The 23,004-nt window shown below is 42.6% G+C and overlaps 1 protein-coding gene across 1 annotated transcript; it reads left to right on the forward strand.

Moving 5' to 3' along the window:
- The first annotated feature begins 510 nt into the window (after positions 1-510).
- LOC127349177 (late embryogenesis abundant protein D-34) lies at positions 511-1,780 on the forward strand. Its single transcript, XM_051374954.2, has 2 exons — positions 511-1,301; positions 1,392-1,780. Exons 1-2 carry the CDS (start codon positions 594-596, stop codon positions 1,542-1,544), a joined length of 861 nt encoding a protein of 286 aa, XP_051230914.1. The 5' UTR covers positions 511-593; the 3' UTR covers positions 1,545-1,780.
- The last annotated feature ends 21,224 nt before the right edge of the window (positions 1,781-23,004 follow it).

Consider the following 23,004-nt stretch of genomic DNA (forward strand, 5'->3'; position numbering starts at 1 on the left):
CGTAGCGATTCCGTTGTTCAGCGACGCCGTCATCAGATTTCAGCAGATGCGTACGCAGCCAGCAGGTTTCAAAACCACGCATGCACAACGTGAGGCGGTAGTTAGGCAACTAGGATATTACCTGGTCACGTGACCTCTTTTTTTCTAACGCGGCGTATAGATACCGCATATATACAAATGAGACGGATATACATTTGCTAGATATGAATTTCGTGGGGCCTAAAATAGGAAAAAAATTAAATATAATCTCTCAACTTGGCTTGGGGAGGAGCACCGGAGCAGGGCTCATTGGATGATAGAAACACGCGCTTTGGATGGAGGGATACACTAAACTGAGGATTTCTAGGATACAACGCCCTCCATTCCGTACGCACTGTAGTTCACAGACACGTCCGCACGTACGGAGTAGACCATATCACTCCACGCTGGTCGTCTCGCCGCTGATCATACCGCTTCCGCTGGCGCCACCTGCCGTGCACCCACATCCTGCCATGCTGCCTCGCCTCCACGTCTCTACCCTCCCAAAGGACACACGTCCTTGTACGAAGAAACACGCGCACCGTATATAAGCACCACAGTGATCCGCACGAATCATGTCGATCGCAAGGTTCAGCTGCACCACTCACCTACTCGCAACCAGGCAGATCATATCCAGACGCTTTCTCGCGAAGATGAGCCAGGGGCAGCCCAGGAGGCCGGCGTCCTCCGAGCAGGAGCAGGGCCAGGACGGCGCCATCCGCTACGGCGACGTGTTCCCGGCCGTGAGCGGCGGCCTCGCCAAGAAGCCCGTGGCGCCGCAGGACGCGGCCACGATGCAGTCGGCGGAGACAATGGCGTTCGGGGAGACGATCAAGGGCGGGCCGGCGGCCACCATGCAGTCCGCGGCCACGCGGAACGAGCGCATGGGCGTCGTCGCGCACGACCAGGCCACGGACGCCACCGCCGAACAAGGGGTCTCCGTCTCGGAGACGCGCGTCCCCGGCGGGCGCATCGTCACAGAGTTCGTCGCCGGGCAGGCCGTGGGTCAGTACCTCGAGCCGGATGCCGCCGCCGCCGCTGGGGGTGGCGTTGATGAGACGAAGATAACGATCGGCGAGGCCCTGGAGGCTGCGGGCTTCGCGGCAGGAACCAGGCCGGTGGAGCGCAGCGACGCGGCGGCGATCCAGGCAGCCGAGGTGAGGGCCACCGGCATGGATGGCAACATTCCCGGTGGGTTGGCCGCGCAAGCGCAGTCAGCGGCCGACGCCAACGCCTGGGCCGAGCGTGACGTCGACAAGGCCACGCTTGGCGACGTCCTCTCGGTACGTACATGATCACTATACTTTGTTTACATGTTCTCCATCACGATGATTCATCGATCGACCTGGTTGTGTTGTGAACCGCACGTGCAGCATGCGACGGCGAAGCTGGTTGCGGACAAGGAGGTGGAGACCGATGACGCGGCGAGGGTGGCGTTCGCGGAGACACGGAACAAGCATGACGTGACGGCGAGGCCTGGCGGGGTGGCCGCGTCCATGGCTACAGCCGCGAGGCTCAACAAGTAGTATAGGACGCGCGCATATGTAGACAACTGAGCAGCGCGCACATGTAGGCAGCGCGCGCCTTCCAGAGTTTCCGTTTGCAGTGTATGGTTTAGTCTCGATTTCTCCCTAGAATAGTACTTCTGTTTTCTGGTCATGAGTCCGTAAGACCGTGTTCGTTCGTACTGTTACATCTGGTGTAAATATCAGCACGTGCTCATACAATAATGCTATCACGGGGATCTGCTCCACTTTCGTAAGGGCATCTCCAAGGGCAATCCCTATCTTTTATGGGTGTGACTAATTTCCGACCTTTTGACTATTTTTCAGTCTTAGTTCTCAGTTCAATTATATCATTGAATCTTCATTGCAACCCATGTTAGTAATAACAAATGGTTTGGAGCTATTTTTTGTAGTTGATTTTCGTAGTTAAAACCTTTCTTGTAACCAAAAGAACTTACAATTTAAGTGCACAAATCACTTTAGTAATGTAGGACTCGACCGAGTGAGAGTTGATGTTTTGGTTCTTGAATGCATATTCTTTCTTTATTTTAAAATGCCTCTTTGCTATATTTAGAAATCTTTAAAAGTCTGAACTAAAAATTCATGTGTAAATGTACACATGCTACATGCATAAAGTTTTTTCATAAAAATCAACTTATTATTTTAGCTATATAGAAAATATAGAACTTTTTTTTTTTGAAAAAGGGGAGGGACCTCGAAAGGTCCCGAAGCTGCATTAAAACGAAGCGGTGGTTTTACAGTTTACAAGGAAGACCTCTACGGAAAAGAAAAGTACAACATGATCCTCACGTTTAGCACATAGGACCCTAAACTGAAAACAAAGATTGCAATCAGGTCCAAAACCACCGGCGATGTGATGAAGCTTCAGAGCACGGACATCTCCTCCAGCGCCGGGGACAACACCACTTGGGCTGGAGAAGATGGAGCACACCATGATGTGTTGGAGATATGCCCAAGAGGCAATAATAAAATGGTTATTATAATATCTTTGAGTTTATGATAATATTTACATACCATGCTATAATTGTATTAACCGAAACATTGATACATGTGTGTTATGTGAACAACAAGGAGTCCCTAGTAAGCCTCTTGTATAACTAGCTTGTTGATTAATAGATGATCATCGTTTCATGATCATGAACATTGGATGTTATTAATAACAAAGTTATGTCATTATGTGAATGATATAATGGACACACCCAATTAAGCGTAGCATAAGATCACGTCATTAAGTTATTTGCTATAAGCTTTCGATACATAGTTACCTAGTCCTTATGACCATGAGATCATGTAAATCACTTATACCGGAAAGGTACTTTGATTACATCAAACGCCACTGCGTAAATGGGTGGTTATAAAGGTGGGATTAAGTATCCGGAAAGTATGAGTTGAGGCATATGGATCAACAGTGGGATTTGTCCATCCCGATGACGGATAGATATACTCTGGACCCTCTCGGTGGAATGTCGTCTAATAGCTTGCAAGCATATGAATGGTTCATAAGAGACCACATACCACGGTATTAGTAAAGAGTACTTATCATGAGACGAGGTTGAACGAGGTATAGAGATACCGATGATCAAACCTCGGACAAGTAAAATATCGCGTGACAAAGGGAATTGGTATCGTATGTGAATGGTTCATTCGATCACTAAAGTCATCGTTGAATATGTGGGAGCCATTATGGATCTCCAGATCCCGCTATTGGTTATTGGTCGGAGAGAAGTCTCAACCATGTCTACATAGTTCGCGAACCGTAGGGTGACACACTTAAGGTTTGATGTCGTTTAAGTAGATATGGAATATGGAATGGAGTTCGAAGTTTTGTTCGGAGTCTCGGATGGGATCCAGGACATCACGAGGAGTTCCGGAATGGTCCGGAGAATAAGATTCATATATAGGAAGTCACTTTCCAAGTTTGGAAATGATCCGGTGAATTTATGGAAGGTGGTTTCTAGAATTATCCGGAAATAAATCACTATGGAAGGAGGAGTCCCGGAGGGACTCCACAAACCCTAACCAGCCAACCAAGTGGGAGGGTGGAGTCCATGGTGGACTCCACCTCCTTGGCCGGCCAAGAAAAGGGGAAAGGGGAGAGTGCCTGTCCCTCTAGGTTTCGTCCATAAGGCAGTTTTTCTGTTGGGGTCTTATTCGAAGACTTTGGGCAAACCCTTGGGGTTCCACCTATATAATGAGGAGGAGAGGGAGGGGGCAGCCCATGGCTTGGCCGCACCACCCCTGCCACCTTGAGGCCGGCGCCTGATGTCTACGCACGCTTCTATTCCTGTAGACAGTGTTGGGCCTCCAAGAGCAGAGGTTTGTAGAACAGCAGCAAGTTTCCCTTAAGTGGATCACCCAAGGCCGGTTTATCGAACTCAGGGAGGAAGAGGTCAAAGATATCCCTCTCAAGCAACCCTGCAACCACAAAGCAAGAAGTCTCTTGTGTCCCCAACACACCTAATAGGTGCACTAGTTCGGCGAAGAGATAGTGAAATACAAGTGGTATGAATGAATATGAGCAGTAGTACGGCGCAGAGAAAAGTGCTTCTTTGGCGTGCAGTTGATGGTAGTAATATTGCAGGCAGTAAACATGCAGCAGAACAGTAAACAAGCAGCGATACCAGTATTTAGGAACAAGGCCTAGGGATCATACTTTCACTAGTGGACACTCTCAACATTGATCACATAACAGAATAAATAGATAGATGCTAGACTCTACACCCTCTTGTTGGATGATGAACACCACTAACTGTGTAGGATTACACGAACCCTCAATGCCGGAGTTAACAAGCTCCACAATATTCAATGTTCATATTTAAATAACCTTAGAGTGCATGACAGATCAACATAACCAAACCAAGTACTAACATAGCATGCACACTGTCACCTTCACACTACGAAAGGAGGAATAGATCACATCAATACTATCATAGCAATAGTTAACTTCGTAATCTACAAGAGATCACAATCATAGCCTACGCCAAGTACTACACGATGCACACACTGTCACCATTACACCGTGCAGGAGGAATAAACTACTTTAATAACATCACTAGAGTAGCACACAGATAAATTGTGATACAAAACACATTGCAATCATAAAGAGATATAAATAAGCACTTCACTATGCCATTCATAATAGTGAATAAGTATTCTGTGAAATATAGCCTAAGAGACCCACACGGTGCACACACTGTCACCTTTACACACGTGGGACAAGGAGTCTCCGGAGATCACATAAGTAAAATCCACTTGACTAGCATAATGACATCTAGATTACAAGCATCATCATATGAATCTCAATCATGTAAGGCAGCTCATGAGATTATTGTATTGAAGCACATAGGAGAGAGATTAACCACATAGCTACCGGTACAGCCCCGAGCCTCGATGGAGAACTACTCCCTCCTCATGGGAGACAGCAGCGTTGATGAAGATGGCGGTGGTGTCGATGGAGAAGCCTTCCGGGGGCACTTCCCCGTCCCGGCGGCGTGCCGGAACAGAGACTCCTGTCCCCCAGATCTTGGCAAGGAAGTAGTAGAAGTTCTGTTCCATATTACAATCCTCAAGGGGAAGAAAAACAAGCCTATCATCCGAATTCCATTTCATCTCGAAAGAAGAATATGACTCCAGATTCTTCTTCTTCAAAGCATAATTGACAATCGACAAAAAAGCGTTTTTTCTTTTTTTTATATATAACCTGCTTGTTTGGGAAAGTGACACCCTCAAGTGCAAATCCGCGGAGACAACGTAGGCACTCTCTTCTGGAAGAGACTGCTAGATTTCTTTTTCATAGTTCGCTTCAGGGTTTTTCCGTTGCAGAAAAGAGATCCCTTACCCTTTCTTTAGCAAATGATGAATATGAAGTCCGGGCCAGTAGAAAACCGAAATAACTAGTTAAAGTAAGCATGAAAGGGTTAAATTCCTTTTTTTTACTACATATGTTGGTAAAGCACTTACCTAAGTTATGGAAAGGGTTATACGATATATCGGGTGTAGAAGTAGGCCAACACTTCTATTGGCAAATAGGAAGTTTCCAAATTATTTCAAATTATTTTATTTGGAATTTGACCATTTCCACAGGTACTTTAGGTACTTTTTTTCTTTATTTAGAAAGTATAAAGTTCTTTTTCGAAAGATTACCCCTGTCTTTGCGATGGCGGCGGCTCTGGAAGGTTTCTCGTACCGTGGCTTTTTCGTATCGAGGTTTTAGGTCAGGGACCTTTAAATAGGCGAAGAGGCGGAGTCGGAGGGCTGACGAGGCGATGACACAACAGGGGGGCGCGGCCCAGGCCCAGGCCGCGCCGCCCTATCATCTGGGCCCACCAGGGCTCCCCTCTGGTGGCTCTCGGGTGTTCTGGAAGCTTCGTGGAAAAATAGGATGCTTGGCATTGATTTCGTCCGATTTCGAGAATATTTCCTTACTAGGATTTCTGGAACCAAAAACAGCAGAAAACAGCAACTGGCCCTTCGGCATCTCGTCAATAGGTTAGTTCCGGAAAACGCATAAATATGACATAAAGTATGCATAAAACATGTAGATATCATCAATAATGTGGCATGGAACATAAGAAATTATCGATACGTCGAAGACGTATCAGCATCCCCAAGCTTAGTTCCTGCTCGTCCCGAGCAGGTAAACGATAACAAAGATAATTTCTGGAGTGACATGCCATCATAGCCTTGATCATACTATTGTAAGCATATGTAATGAATGCAGCGATCAAAACAATGGTAATGACATGAGTAAACAACTGAATCATAAAGCAAAGACTTTTCATTAATAGTACTTCAAGACAAGCATCAATAAGTCTTGCATAAGAGTTAACTCATAAAGCAATAATTCAAAGTAAAAGGCATTGAAGCAACACAAAGGAAGATTAAGTTTCAGCGGTTGCTTTCAACTTATAACATGTATATCTCATGGATAGTTGTCAATGCAAAGTAATATAACAAGTGCAATATGCAAGTATGTAGGAATCAATGCAGAGTTCACACAAGTGTTTGCTTCTTGAGGTGGAGAGAGATAGGTGAACTGACTCAACATAAAAGGTAAAAGAATGGCCCTTCGCAGAGGAAAGCATCGATTGCTATATTTGTGCTAGAGCTTTTGTTTTGAAAACATGGAACAATTTTGTCAACGGTAGTAATAAAGCATATGTATCATGTAAATTATATCTTACAAGTTGCAAGCCTCATGCATAGTGTAATAATAGTGCCCGCACCTTGTCCTAATTAGCTCGGATTAACACGGATTATCATTGCGTAACATATGTTTCAACCAAGTGTCACAAAGGGGTACCTCTATGCCGCCTGTACAAGGGTCTAAGGAGAAAGTTCGCATTGGATTTCTCGCTTTTGATCATTCTTCAACTTAGACACCCATACCGGGACAACATAGACAACAGATAATGGACTCCTCTTTTAATGCTTAAGCATTCAACAACAGATAATATTCTCATAAGAGATTGAGGTTTTATGTCCAAACTGAAACTTCCACCATGATTCATGGCTTTAGTTAGCGGCCCAATGTTCTTCTCTAACAGTATGCATACTCAAACCATTTGATTGTGAAAACCGCCCTTACTTCAGACAAGACGAACATGCATAGCAACTCACATGATATTCAACAAAGAGTTGATGGCGTCCCCAGGAGCATGGTTATCGCACAACAAGCAACTTACTAAGAAATAAGACACATAAGTACATATTCTTCACCACGATAGTTTTTAAGCTATTTTGTCCCATGAGCTATATATTGTAAAGGTAAAGAATAGGAATTTTAAAGGTAGCACTCAAGCAATTTACTTTGGAATGGCGGAGAAATACCATGTAGTAGGTAGGTATGGTGGACACAAATGGCATAGTGGTTGGCTCAAGGATTTTGGATGCATGAGAAGTATTCCCTCTCGATACAAGGTTTAGGCTAGCAAAGTTATTTGAAACAAACACAAGGATGAACTGGTGCAGCAAAACTCACATAAAAGACATATTGTAAACATTATAAGACTCTACACCGTCTTCCTTGTTGTTCAAACTCAATACTAGAAATTATCTAGACTTTAGAGAGACCAATTATGCAAACCAAATTTTAGCAAGCTCTATGTATTTCTTCATTAATGGGTGCAAAGTATATGATGCAAGAGCTTAAATATGAGCACAACAATTGCCAAGTATCAAATTATCCAAGACATTTTATCAATTACTACATGTAGCATTTCCCGTTTCCAACCATATAACAATTAACGAAGCAGTTTCAACCTTCGCCATGAACATTAAAAGCTAAGAACACATGTGTTCATATGAACCAGCGGAGCGTGTCTCTCTCCCACACAAGCATTTATTCAAACAAAAACAAAAACAAACAGACGCTCCAAGTAAAGTACATAAGATGTGACCGAATAAAAATATAGTTTCAGGGGAGGAACCTGATGATGTTGTCGATGAAGAAGGGGATGCCTTGGGCATCCCCAAGCTTAGACGCTTGAGTCTTCTTAAAATATGCAGGGGTGAACCACCGGGGCATCCCCAAGCTTAGAGCTTTCACTCCTCTTGATCATAGTATATCATACTCCTCTCTTGACCCTTGAAAATTTCCTCCACACCAAACTTTAAGCAAACTCATTAGAGGGTTAGTGCACAATCAAAAATTTACATGTTCAGAGGTGACACAATCATTCTTAACACTTCTGGACATTGCACAAAGCTACTGGAAGTTAATGGAACAAAGAAATCCATCCAACACAGCAAAAGAGGCAATGCGAAATAAAAGGCAGAATCTGTCAAAACAGAACAGTCCGTAAAGACGAATTTTAAAGTGGCACCAGACTTGCTCAGATGAAAATGCCCAAATTGAATGAAAGTTGCGTACATATCTGAGGATCACGCACGTAAATTAGCAGATTTTTCTGAGTTACCTACAGAGAATTCTGCCCAGATTCGTGACAGATAGAAATCTGTTTCTGCGCAATAATCCAAATCTAGTATGAACCTTGCTATCAAAGACTTTACTTGGCACAACAATGCAATAAAATAAAGATAAGGAGAGGTTGCTACAGTAGTAATAACTTCCAAGACTCAAATATAAAACAAAAGTACTGTAGTAAAATAAACACATGGGTTATCTCCCAAGAAGTTCTTTCTTTATAGCCATTAAGATGGGCTCAGCAATTTTAATGATGCACTCCCAAGAAATAAGAGTTGAATCAAAAGAGAGCATCAAGAAGCAAATTAAAAACATATTTAAGCCTAACATGCTTCCTATGAAAAGGAATCTTGTACACAAATAAATTCATGAAGAGCAAAGTGACAAGCATAGGAAGGCAATACAAGCGCAACTTCAAGATTCTCAACACAAAGAGGGGAAACTTAATATTATTAAGATGCATATAACCATGTTTCCCTCTCTCATAATAACTTTCAGTAGCATCATGAACAAATTCAACAATATAACTATCACATACAACATTCTTGTCATGAGCCACATGCATAAAATTATTACTCTCCACATAAGCATAATCAATTTTATTAGTTGTAGTGGGAGCAAATTCAACAAAGTAGCTATCATTATTATTCTCATCATCAAATATAGGAGGCATATTGTAATCATAATTAAACTTATCCTCCATAGTAGTTGGCACCAAAAGACCACTATCATTATAATCATCATATATGGGAGGCAAAGTATCATCAAAGCAAATTTTCTCCTCAATGCTTGGGGAACTAAAAAGATCATGAAAACCAGCTTCCCCAAGCTTAGAACTTTCTATATCATTATCAACAATGGTGTTCAAAGCGTTCATACTAATATTACTACCAGCATGCAAATAAGGTTCCAGAGGTTTTTTAATTTTCGCATCAAACCATCCATGTCTTAAATCAGGAAATAGAATAAGAAGCTCATTGTTGTCCATTATGCCAAACTAGTGTAAACAAGAAACAAAAAGATGCAATTGCAGGATCTAAAGGAAATAGCTTCGAGCACACACACAACGGCAACAGAAAAGTACTTAGTTACCTGGGACCGGAGTATGAATGCCTTTTACCTTTCCTCCCCGGCAACGGCGCCAGAAAATAGCTTCGTTGCCGGGATCCGGTGTGTGTGTGCCGTTTACCTTTCCTCCCCGGCAACGGCGCCAGAAAAGTGCTTGATGTCTACGCACGCTTCTATTCCTGTAGACAGTGTTGGGCCTCCAAGAGCAGAGGTTTGTAGAACAGCAGCAAGTTTCCCTTAAGTGGATCACCCAAGGTTTATCGAACTCAGGGAGGAAGAGGTCAAAGATATCCCTCTCAAGCAACCCTGCAACCACAAAGCAAGAAGTCTCTTGTGTCCCCAACACATCTAATAGGTGCACTAGTTCGGCGAAGAGATAGTGAAATACAAGTGGTATGAATGAATATGAACAGTAGTACGGCGCCAGAAAAGTGCTTGCTGGCGTGCAGTTGATGGTAGTAATATTGCAGGCAGTAAACATGCAGCAGAACAGTAAACAAGCAGCGATAGCAGTATTTAGGAACAAGGCCTAGGGATCATACTTTCACTAGTGGACACTCTCAACATTGATCACATAACAGAATAAATAGATAGATGCTAGACTCTACACCCTCTTGTTGGATGATGAACACCACTAACTGTGTAGGATTACACGAACCCTCAATGCCGGAGTTAACAAGCTCCACAATATTCAATGTTCATATTTAAATAACCTTAGAGTGCATGACAGATCAACATAACCAAACCAAGTACTAACATAGCATGCACACTGTCACCTTCACACTACGAAAGGAGGAATAGATCACATCAATACTATCATAGCAATAGTTAACTTCATAATCTACAAGAGATCACAATCATAGCCTACGCCAAGTACTACACGATGCACACACTGTCACCATTACACCGTGCAGGAGGAATAAACTACTTTAATAACATCACTAGAGTAGCACACAGATAAATTATGATACAAAACACATTGCAATCATAAAGAGATATAAATAAGCACTTCACTATGCCATTCATAATAGTGAATAAGTATTCTGTGAAATATAGCCTAAGAGACCCACACGGTGCACACACTGTCACCTTTACACACGTGGGACAAGTAGTCTCTGGAGATCACATAAGTAAAATCCACTTGACTAGCATAATGACATCTAGATTACAAGCATCATCATATGAATCTCAATCATGTAAGGCAGCTCATGAGATTATTGTATTGAAGCACATAGGAGAGAGATTAACCACATAGCTACCGGTACAGCCCCGAGCCTCGATGGAGAACTACTCCCTCCTCATGGGAGACAGCAGCGTTGATGAAGATGGCGGTGGTGTCGATGGAGAAGCCTTCCGGGGGCACTTCCCCGTCCCGGCGGCGTGCCGGAACAGAGACTCCTGTCCCCCAGATCTTGGCTTCGCGATGGCGGCGGCTCTGGAAGGTTTCTCGTACCGTGGCTTTTTCGTATCGAGGTTTTAGGTCAGGGACCTTTAAATAGGCGAAGAGGCGGAGTCGGAGGGCTGACGAGGCGATGACACAACAGGGGGGCGCGGCCCAGGCCCTGGCCGCGCCGCCCTATCATCTGGGCCCACCAGGGCTCCCCTCTGGTCGCTCTCGGGTGTTCTGGAAGCTTCGTGGAAAAATAGGATGCTGGGCATTGATTTCGTCCGATTCCGAGAATATTTCCTTACTAGGATTTCTGGAACCAAAAACAGCAGAAAACAGCAACTGGCCCTTCGGCATCTCGTCAATAGGTTACTTCCGGAAAACGCATAAATATGACATAAAGTATGCATAAAACATGTAGATATCATCAATAATGTGGCATGGAACATAAGAAATTATCGATACGTCGGAGACGTATCAGCGCCCATGGCACCCCCTCTCCCCAAACCCTAGCCTCCCCTCCTCCACATACAAACTCCCGCAGCGCATAGGCGAAGCCCTGCCGGAGTTCTCCACCACCACCGCCACCACGCCGTCGTGCTGCCGGGATTCCGAGGAGGATCTACTACTTCCGCTGCCCGCTGGAACGGGGAGAAGGACGTCGTCATCAACACCGCACGTGTGACCGAGTACGGAGGTGCTACCCGATTGTGGCACCATCAAGATCTTCTACGCGCTTTTGAAAGTGGCAAGTGATCGTCTACCGCAGCAACGAGAGCCTCCACTCGTAGGCTTTGGAAATCTTCAAGGGTTAGTCTCGTTCATCCCCTCGTTGCTCCCATCTTCTAGATTGCATCTTGGCTTGGATTGCGTTCTCGCGGTAGGAAATTTTTTGTTTTCTATGCTACGAATCCCTACAGTGGTATCAGAGCCGTGTCTATGCATAGATGGTTGCACGAGTAGAACACAATGTTTTTGTGGGCGTTGATGTTTTTGTTGTCTTTAGTTTGAGTACTTTGCATCTTTGTGGCATAGTGGGATGAAGCGGCTCGGGCTAACTTTACATGACCGCGTTCATGAGACTTGCTCCTCGTTCGACATGCAACTTGTATTGCATAAGAGGCTTTGCGGGTGTCTGTCTCTCCTACTATAGTGAAGATTCAATTTACTCTTCTATTGACAACACTAGTATCACCGTTGTGGTTCATGTTCGTAGGTAGATTAGATCTCACTCGAAAACCCTAAACCACGTAAAATATGCAAACCAAATTAGAGACGTCTAACTTGTTTTTGCAGGGTTTGGTGATGTGATATGGCCATGATGTGATGATGAATATGTATGAGATGATCATTATTGTATTGTGGCAACCGGCAGGAGCCTTATGGTTGTGTTTAAATTTCATGTTGAGTAGTATTTCAAAGTAGTTGTAATAGTTGCTACATGAGGTGAACAACCATGAAGACGGCGCCATGGACTTTGACGCTACGCCGACGATGATGGAGATCATGCCCGTTGATGATGGAGATCATGTCCGTGCTTTGGAGATGAAGATCGAAGGAGCAAAGACAAAAGGGCCATATCATATCACATATGAATTGCATGTGATGTTAATCCTTTATGCATCTTATTTTGCTTAGAACGCGGCGGTAGCATTATAAGATGATCCCTCACATTAATATCAAGATAATAAAGTGTTCTCCCCTCGTATGCACTGTAACATCCCAAGTTTCAATAAAATGAACAAGAGAGAATTCAAGAATCCAAAAATCAGGGTTAACAAAAACTTTTTCTCCTCATATAGGTTTATGCATATAGATCACCTTATTAATTATTTTGAGTGTGCAATTGCCATGATGCTTGCTTATGTGTTCTCTCTCACTCTAAAACCCTAGCAATGATCACTTGATCAACCATAGCCAAATAAAAACAAAATATAAAAGAAATCCCAAAAATCCATTTCACTCTCACATAAGGCCTATGCCATTGTTGCAAATACCTAACCTAGACCACTTTGGCTTGCACCATTGGTTGTAGATGGTTACTAAACACTTATTAACACCTTTGGAATCAAGCCAACTCAATTCAAACCAAAATCAAACTCAATTCCCAATTCACATGCAATATGGTCACTTGTGCCATTTTCAGTCTGATGCTCACTTTGAGCCCCTGGTTCTCTTCTTTCCACTTCTAAACTTTGTCAAACCTTTTCACCTCATCCAAGACAACATCAAGCACTACAACTTTGCCCAAAACCACCACCCCAAATTCATCACCAATTTCAAATGGGAAGCAAGCAAAGTTGGAACTTTCTCACATAATCAAGATCATATGCAAAATGTGATTTTGCATACCAACTCCATTTTGACCACCACCACCACCAAAATGCTCCACTTAATATATGAATACAACCCACCAAAAAGAATTTCAAAATTCGAAAATAAATTTCTTTCGGGCATTTCCACAAACACTTGGCAGGCAGGGTATCAATTTGAGCCCATACCTCATTTTCAACTTGGACTTGGTCCAACTTTGACCTCTCTGCACTCGGAGTCTCCTCTCACCTCACCACATCAACCTCACCACTTGCACTGGCCGGGTTTGGATTAAATCACCTCAAACATGCCATGCCGTGGCATGGCATGGCCTCACCATGCCATCTCCTCACCTGGTCATCTCCAGCCTGAACCACCGTGTCCACTAGCCTCCCCTCACTCTCCTGGACACGCCCGTACCATCCCATGGTCAACACGACGCACGCACACGCCGGAAACAGCGCGCCCGGTGGCGCCCGAGCAACGCCCATGCCGCGCCCGAGCGCGCATGGCGAGCACCCTGGACGCTCGAGCGTGACGACGCCCGCGTCCTCGCATCACCTCAGCCCTCACGCTCACCGCCAGTCGACGCCTCACCTCACCGTGACACGCCTGGACACGCTCGCTGGCCCGCGGGAACGCCGCAGGTGACGAACGCGTCGACGCCCATCCGCCACTGCCCGCGAGCTCCCGTCAAGCTCACCTCCGCTGTAGTGCCTCGTTTTCCCCAAAATCAAGCGCGTCGGCCACCGCATGGACGTCGCCAACACTCCGCGCCCATCACTTGGCTCTTCGCGGCCCTGGACCGACGGCGGCCATGGCGAACCTAGCCGGGCGCCGCGGCCACCTCCGGCCGCTATAAAAGGAGCACTCCGCGCCCCAAATCGAGCACGCCAATCTCTTCCCCACCTCACCGAGTTCTCTTCGCCGCCTCAATTTCACCAGATAGCCACCACACCGCTGCAATTGCTAGCTCGTTGCCGCCGCCCGTGGCCGAAGCTTCGCCGGAGAAGGAAGCCGCCCAGACGCGCCGCTGCTCGAGCGCCTCCCCATCATCGACAACGACGCGGCGCACCCTTCCGACGACCGTCGGAGCTCCGACGACGGCTCCGACCCCTGCCGCCGCCGCGCCGCCATCGCCTCTCGCCGTCGGCAGCGACAACCTCCGGCCGTTGGATCATCGCTGATCCAACGCTCCTCCTCACTTCCCCGTACCGGTTCGGTGAGTAATACTCAGCGACGCGTGGCCCCCACGCGGTCAGACGGCCCGCTGCGCTAGACGCGATCTGGGCCGGCCCAAGTTCGTTTCCAGCGCAAGCCCACCTATTTGAATTCAAATTTGGAAATTAGATAAAATACACAATCTGAAGCAAACTTTGAAATTCATTTGTGACAAATCTACTCAGCCAAATTTTACAAACTTTATATTTCTGGAAACCTTATGAAATTATCTACACTTTGCCACTAGATAGAACCCTAGATCTTGTGTAGAATTAAAGTGGCAAAATAAACAAAGCAGGGACTTTTCTGCCTTGTAATAATTCTTAAAAATCAACCATAAATGCTTTTCAGTTAATTCCCCCTCCAATAATTCACTTTTCACTTATACTAATTGTTTCTACAAGAATATGCTATGCTTACTTTGAATGATCATGGTTTAGTTGTTTTAAATGCCTTTATGGCTATTTTCTAGTCAAAGATATTGTCCAAAACTATTAATAAATCTTATGTGGGATTTTCCCTCATTTAAATCTTGTCACCACAATTTCCAAATGAAGTGGAGACTCTGGTTATTTAGGTCCCATAGGAATTGTTGGTGATATTAAATCTTTGTTATGCTAGAATTAAATGGTATGAGGTGCTCACCTCATTTAAATCTTTTTCTCCAAATGATAAGTGTGAAGAGGTTGACTTGGGTCAACCTAGGTCACATATTATGCATGAGAGAAATTAAATCTTAATAAGAGAATGAGAGGAAATTATTTCTCTGAATAATTCAAAGTAACCTTTAATATTAGTGTGAGAGGAAATTATTTTTCTTAATTAATAAGAAGAACCCATCCACCAACTTAATAGTAATATGTGATGCTAGTTTAAGTGTGTGAACCATGTTTGTGCATAGTTTAGTAGATTAGTTTGGTGTGATGATTGTGTACCCCGTATTCGTATTTTAGACGCTAGTACCGAGGAGTACCAGGAGGAGGAGGAGGTCTACTTCCAGGAAGAAGAAGACCACTTTGACCAGTTTCCCAACCAAGGCAAGATAATACTCTTGCAAAGTGCAAAGCTCACCATGAGCAAGGCATTACCCCATTTACTTTATGCTTATGATCCTATTTCCCAGTTTTACTTTACCAGCTTTATTTACCTTTGTTTTATCAAAGTATCTTTGATTTATGTTTTACTAGGTTAGTACGGAGTTAGTACAAGAGTATCAAACTTAGCCTAGAAGCAAAGCAAATACTTAGCACCCCTCACACATAGTGGCTAGTGCTAAATTTAAATTGACTACTCTAGATGGGAACATGTGTTGATGAAATGATGATGGTGAAAACCTTGGAATGATTAGTCATTTCCATTGACAGATTTTGAAGGTGAATATGACACTGAAGTTGACTTGGTGATATTTGGATAAAAACTGATGATTGAGTTGGATGCGATACCTTACCAATTTTAAGTACCCCCACAATACCTGATTATGGGTAGGGCTTAGCTGGAAATTTATGTGTCTTAGTATGGGTTCCCTCTGAACACACATCATAGGGGTTAGGCTTGAGGCTGCCTCCGTTGTTGAGAAATGATGTGAATTGAAGGTGAATTGTACGGCCAAGCCCTGTGCAGTTCCCGGGTTAACAGTTGGTTTTCACCGGGAGGCCAAGCTCATGGGGAGAGGTGCCTATACTAGGGTGTGTAAGTGAAAGGTTAACGGTTGATGATCCGCGTACTGAGTTACGATTATTCAGGGTTTTATCCCTGACGGATGAAATCAAATGTTGTGGCACAAGTGTGCGACCTCTGCAGAGTGTAGAACTATTCGAATAGCCGCGTCCGCGGATATGGACAATTGGAAAGGCCATTCTGTTTCCGTCATCAGAATTTATATCTTTGTGACTGGTGTTTTTGAACTTGAACTTGAACAGTGACTTTGACTGTGAATCACAACTGAGTTGTGGGAATGACACTAATGTTCCCACTTGAGTTAGTTAGCATTTGAGGAGTTGTTTACAAAAGTGTTTATGAAATAAACTTGGCTTTATGCAAATAAACTTAGAGCTTAGAACACCTTTACGTCAATGCTAGTACTTACTCTAGTATTAGATTGCGAGTACTTAAAGTACTCACGGCTTTGTCCCTGGCTATTCAAATGGCCAGAATATGAAGCCGAGCAGCAGCGATCTGAGGAGGACGATCAGCAGGACGTCTACCACAACTAGGAGCTTCTAACGTCAAGCGTTGGCCTGTGGACTAAAGAGTCCTTGTATCTTACGCTTCCGCTATGAACTGGTGTTTGTTCGTTGATCATTAGATCAACTATTTGTGTAATATGGATCATGGGATTCCAAGTTGTAAGACACTATGGTTTGTAATGAATGATGACTGTGATACTTAACTATTATGCCTCGCAACAACAATTTCCTGGGATTGCGATGTATGACATAATAGGCATCCGGACTTAAAAAGCCGGGTGTTGACATGCACCGTTGCCAAAGTTCGTCGTTTCAAAGCATCTCGTGATGATCGGATGTGATAGATTCAACGTTCATATACAACTGGTGTAAGCCATGTTGCACACGCGGAATACTTGGGTTTGCTTGACGAGCCTAGCATGTACAGACATGGCCTCGGGACAACGGAAACCGAAAGGTTGAACACGAGTCATATGGATGATATGATCAACATGTTGATGTTCACCATTGAAACTACATCATCTCACGTGATGATCGGTTTTGGTATAGTGGATTTGGATCGTGTACCACTTAACAACTATGAGGGATGTTGTATTAAGTGGGAGTTCATTAGTAATTAGATTAAAACATGAACTAATTATCATAAACATAGTCTGAGTAGTATTTTGAATTAATTTTGTAGTATTGGCATCCGTTTTCTACCGTGCGCTAGTCTTGATATTGAGATAGAAATAGTGTTAAAATCTGACAAGAAACTTTACGGATTGGTACCGTATTGTTAAAGAATCAAGAATTAATTAAGTCCTATTGCAAACTTTTAGTAAACCTCACATTGTTGATTCAAAGAGCTATGGTTTCAATTAGTACCTAAAGTTATCTTGTCTCCGTGAAACTTGAAGTTCAAATCTGTTTGAAAAGTAAGGAGCTGAAAATTTAGTTTTCAGAAATAATCAAGGTATGAGATATATGTGATATCTAAGACCTTATTGCAAGATGATAGAATATAAATTTGGTGAGACTACATAAACTCATAAGTTTTATGGGAATGTATGAAGGTTGAAGACGCCAGGCGTCACAATCCTCCAACTATTGGGGCACTAATAATATTCGCATATCCATGAAGTTATCGTCCTTAGTATGCACCGTTGCTAAGACTTGTCGTTTCGAAGCATCACGTGATGATCGGGTGTGATAGATTCTACGTGTGCATACAACGGGTGCAAGCCAGATTTGCACATGCGAATACCAAGGTTAAAACTTTACGAGCCTAACATGTACAGACATGGTCTCGGAAAGTCGTCATGATATAATGGATAAAATTATGAGTGAAATTGTTCATCATATTACAAAGTTACTAATAGTGAAATCTGAAAAACTTGTCATATGATGATCAACTTCAAAGTAAGAACATCAAGGTTATTGTTATTTGACCAACAAACCTAGAAGTTATTAAAAGTGAAGTTTTTTCTGAATAATGAGGAAAGCTAAAAGAGAAACTGCAAAAGATATTTTGGCAAAAAGAAAAGACTAGAAAGTCTAGCTCAGGTGTATATAAATGATATACATGTTATGGTTGTATTCCTAGTTAAGTCACACTATGAAATTCTTGGGTATTAGTACTATATTGGTTGGTATGAAGTGTCATACAAAACAACGCAATACAAGAATACAATGGCCTAAGTGACTGACAAGGAATATGATAATGCACGTCTGGAACAAAATAAAGTGTTATTATGTTCGTCGTTAGCATTCTATCTAGCCCTTAGAATTTATAATAAAGAACTTAATAATTGTTATTTTGCTCTGGTCAAATGAAAACAATGAGTTATTCAAAATATGACATTACTCCATGTACGATGGATAAGTTATTATAAATCTTAATGGTGAAACACACATACATAACACTAACGCTAAAATGCCATAAGGCAAATGATTTGAATTCCACTTATTTGTGGAACCGCCATTTAGGTCATGTTAGAAAGGAACGCATGAAGGAACTCCATGCAAATGGATTTTTGGAGTCATTTGATTTTTTGAATCATTTGGCGCTTGCAAATATTTTCTAAAAGAGAAATGACTAAAATACCGTTCATAGGCCAAGAGTTGAACGGGCAACTAACTTAGTGAAAACATACATGATGATGTATGTGGTTCACTGGGCATAGTTGTGTGCGGGAGATTCTTCTACTTCATGAAAACTTCCAACAATGAATTGAGTATATATATGTGGATATATTCGATAAAGAAGAAGTTTGAAACATTTGAATAGCTTCAAATAAATTTCAGCATGAAGTGGAAATCATCGTAATAGAAAAGTCAAATATCTATGATTGGATCATGGTGGAAATATTTGAATTACGAGTTTTAGCGAACATCTAAGAGAGTCATGAAATTGTTCTACAACTCACATTTTTTGGAGTATCATAATGATGATATAGTATCCGAGAAATGTATCCAAACCTTGTTGGATTAATGATGAGATAAAATATTATGATGCCATTATATTTTTGTGGATTATGCTTTAGTGACTACTGCTTTTACACTAAATAGAGCATCATCATGATCCGTTGAAATGACACCATACGAGTTATGGCATAGGTATAAACCCTTATAGTCCTTTCTTTAAATTTTGGTCTAAGAGTTTACAACCAAAATCGGATGAATGTCTTTGTTGGTTATCCCAAAGAATTAATTGGGAATTCTTCCACCATGGAAACAAAGACAAAAGTGTTTGTCGATGTTTCTTACTTATTTCCAAGAAATTGTTTTCTAGCGAAGTATTTGAGTGGGAGGACAGTAGAACTTGATAAGGTTTATGAACCTGAGCATAATGATCAGAGTAGCGCAGCATCGGAATTGGTTCCGGAAGCGACCACGGCGATCATGGCTCCCATGACTACAAAGTGTTTTAGCCATGGAGATCAAAGTACATATTGAACCTTGCAGGTATGGTTTACTTTGTGATCAAATAAATGATTTGTGGATAAAGGATTGATTTTGAACAATGATAAACCAACTACAAACAAAGAAGTTATGATGGGCCCTGACTCCGTTAAAATGGCTATACGCCATGAAATCCATGATAGATGAATACTTTTTGAAAGTAAATGGATCTATAAAATTGATGGACTTGGATGAAATATCTTTGAAGAAGCTTGACTTGTCGAAAAGTTGTTTACGACAAAGTTCAAAGAGTTGACTACGACAAGATTAGATCTTCCGTAGCAATACTTATAGTCTATATGGATTATTCTAGTAATCACTACATATTTCTTTTATGAGATATGCTAGTAGGATGGCAAAATACACTACTTAACAGAAGTGTGTATTAGAAGTGTATACAAGATACAACCAATTGTTTTGCTAGTCCGTAGAATACTAGATAGGTATACGAACTTCAATTGGATAAAGTGAGTATCACGGAGTTGGAATCTTCACCGGATGAAATAGTCAAAGAGTTTTTTTGTTTCATCAGAGACGATGAAGAGGCTTGCATTTGCAAGAAATTAAGTGGGAGCGCTGAGACATATTTATAATACTTATGTAGAAGACATATAGTTGGTTATAAATGATGTAATTATATACTTGATTAAAAGGTTTCATTGAGAAATTAACTTCAATGAAAGGATATGGACTGAAACAAAATTTGTAGCAAGATCTATTGAAACACATAATATGTTTAAGTCAAAGTACATAGAATGGATATTGAAATAGTTCAATATATAAATATTAAGAAAATGTTCTTGTCATGTGAAGTTTTAACAAGACTTAAGTGTATTTGACACTCGATGAGTAAAAACACATGAGTGATTTAGATCAAGAAGAATATGTACAAAATCAGATGTCCTGTGCTCTAAAGAGTTAGGAGCATATACCAGAATGATTCATGTGATGATCATTGAAAAACAGTAAAGAATATCCTTGAGTACTTAAGAAGAACCAAGGATATATATATATATATAGTTTTTGTATGGAGAAATGACAAACAAATCACTGTAAGGTGTTGCAACGATATTTGTTTTGTCACATATGAAAATAAAATTTCAATCTCAAATTAGACTAAGTGTTGTTTAAAAGGTAGCACAATGAGATAGAAGTTGTCTATGTTAGATTTAGATGAGTTCTAAATGTTGTGACGAATTCTACAAACGAAGGTAGATTATGTCATTGTTTTGACAATGACTGAGGATGTTAAAGTCAAGAAGTTCTTTGAGAACTTGGTGTAGTTCCAATAGTGTCAGAACTTTGAAGCTATATTGTGTGTGACAATATTAGTGACTTATTTCAGACCAAGGAATTAAGGTTCCACCAGAAGACCAAACATATTTAATGCCGACTCATTTGGAAATGAGTGATGCATTGAGACGCAAATGAATTGCAAAATACATACGTTTCTGAGCGTGTCAGATCCGTTGACTAAAACCTCTCCCGTGAGCAAAACATGATAAAGCACCAGAAGGCCAAGGTGTTATATCTTTACAAATGTAAACTAGATTATTGACTCTAGTGCAAGTGGGAGACTGTTGGAGATATGCCCAAGAGGCAATAATAAAATGGTTATTATAATATCTTTGAGTTTATGATAATGTTTACATACCATGCTATAATTGTATTAACCGAAACATTGATACATGTGTGTTATGTGAACAACAAGGAGTCCCTAGTAAGCCTCTTATATAACTAGCTTGTTGATTAATAGATGATCATCGTTTCATGATCATGAACATTGGATGTTATTAATAACAAAGTTATGTCATTATGTGAATGATATAATGGACACACCCAATTAAGCGTAGCATAAGATCACGTCATTAAGTTATTTGCTATAAGCTTTCGATACATAGTTACCTAGTCCTTATGACCATGAGATCATGTAAATCACTTATACCGGAAAGGTACTTTGATTACATCAAACGCCACTGCGTAAATGGGTGGTTATAAAGGTGGGATTAAGTATCCGGAAAGTATGAGTTGAGGCATATGGATCAACAGTGGGATTTGTCCATCCCGATGACGGATAGATATACTCTGGGCCCTCTCGGTGGAATGTCGTCTAATAGCTTGCAAGCATATGAATGGTTCATAAGAGACCACATACCACGGTACGAGTAAAGAGTACTTGTCATGAGACGAGGTTGAACGAGGTATAGAGATACCGATGATCAAACCTCGGACAAGTAAAATATCGCGTGACAAAGGGAATTGGTATCGTATGTGAATGGTTCATTCGATCATTAAAGTCATCGTTGAATATGTGGGAGCCATTATGGATCTCCAGATCCCGCTATTGGTTATTGGTCGGAGAGAAGTCTCAACCATGTCTACATAGTTCGCGAACCGTAGGGTGACACACTTAAGGTTTGATGTCATTTAAGTAGATATGGAATATGGAATGGAGTTCGAAGTTTTGTTCGGAGTCTCGGATGGGATCCAGGACATCACGAGGAGTTCCGGAATGGTCCGGAGAATAAGATTCATATATAGGAAGTCACTTTCCAAGTTTGGAAATGATCCGGTGAATTTATGGAAGGTGGTTTCTAGAATTATCCGGAAATAAATCACTATGGAAGGAGGAGTCCCGGAGGGACTCCACAAACCCTAACCAGCCAACCAAGTGGAAGGGTGGAGTCCATGGTGGACTCCACCTCCTTGGCCGGCCAAGAAAAGGGGAAAGGGGAGAGTCCCTGTCCCTCTAGGTTTCGTCCATAAGGCAGTTTTTCTGTTGGGGTCTTATTCGAAGACTTTGGGCAAACCCTTGGGGTTCCACCTATATAATGAGGAGGAGAGGGAGGGGGCAGCCCATGGCTTGGCCGCACCACCCCTGCCCCCTTGAGGCCGGCGCCCATGGCACCCCCTCTCCCCAAACCCTAGCCTCCCCTCCTCCACATACAAACTCCCGGAGCGCATAGGCGAAGCCCTGCCGGAGTTCTCCACCACCACCGCCACCACGCCGTCGTGCTGCCGGGATTCCGAGGAGGATCTACTACTTCCGCTGCCCGCTGGAACGGGGAGAAGGACGTCGTCATCAACACCGCACGTGTGACCGAGTACGGAGGTGCTGCCCGATTGTGGCACCGTCAAGATCTTCTACGCGCTTTTGAAAGTGGCAAGTGATCGTCTACCGCAGCAACGAGAGCCTCCTCTCGTAGGCTTTGGAAATCTTCAAGGGTTAGTCTCGTTCATCCCCTCGTTGCTCCCATCTTCTGGATTGCATCTTGGCTTGGATTGCGTTCTCGCGGTAGGAATTTTTTTGTTTTCTATGCTACGAATCCCTACATGATGAAGCAGTAAGGCCTCCGATTTGGCACTCTGGCCTGGAGGTTGAAGAAACAGTGGCGTCGAAGAGACGCCCGGAGCAGC

This window comes from Lolium perenne, chromosome 4 (assembly GCF_019359855.2).
Source record: "Lolium perenne isolate Kyuss_39 chromosome 4, Kyuss_2.0, whole genome shotgun sequence".
NCBI classification, from domain to species: domain Eukaryota; kingdom Viridiplantae; phylum Streptophyta; class Magnoliopsida; order Poales; family Poaceae; genus Lolium; species Lolium perenne.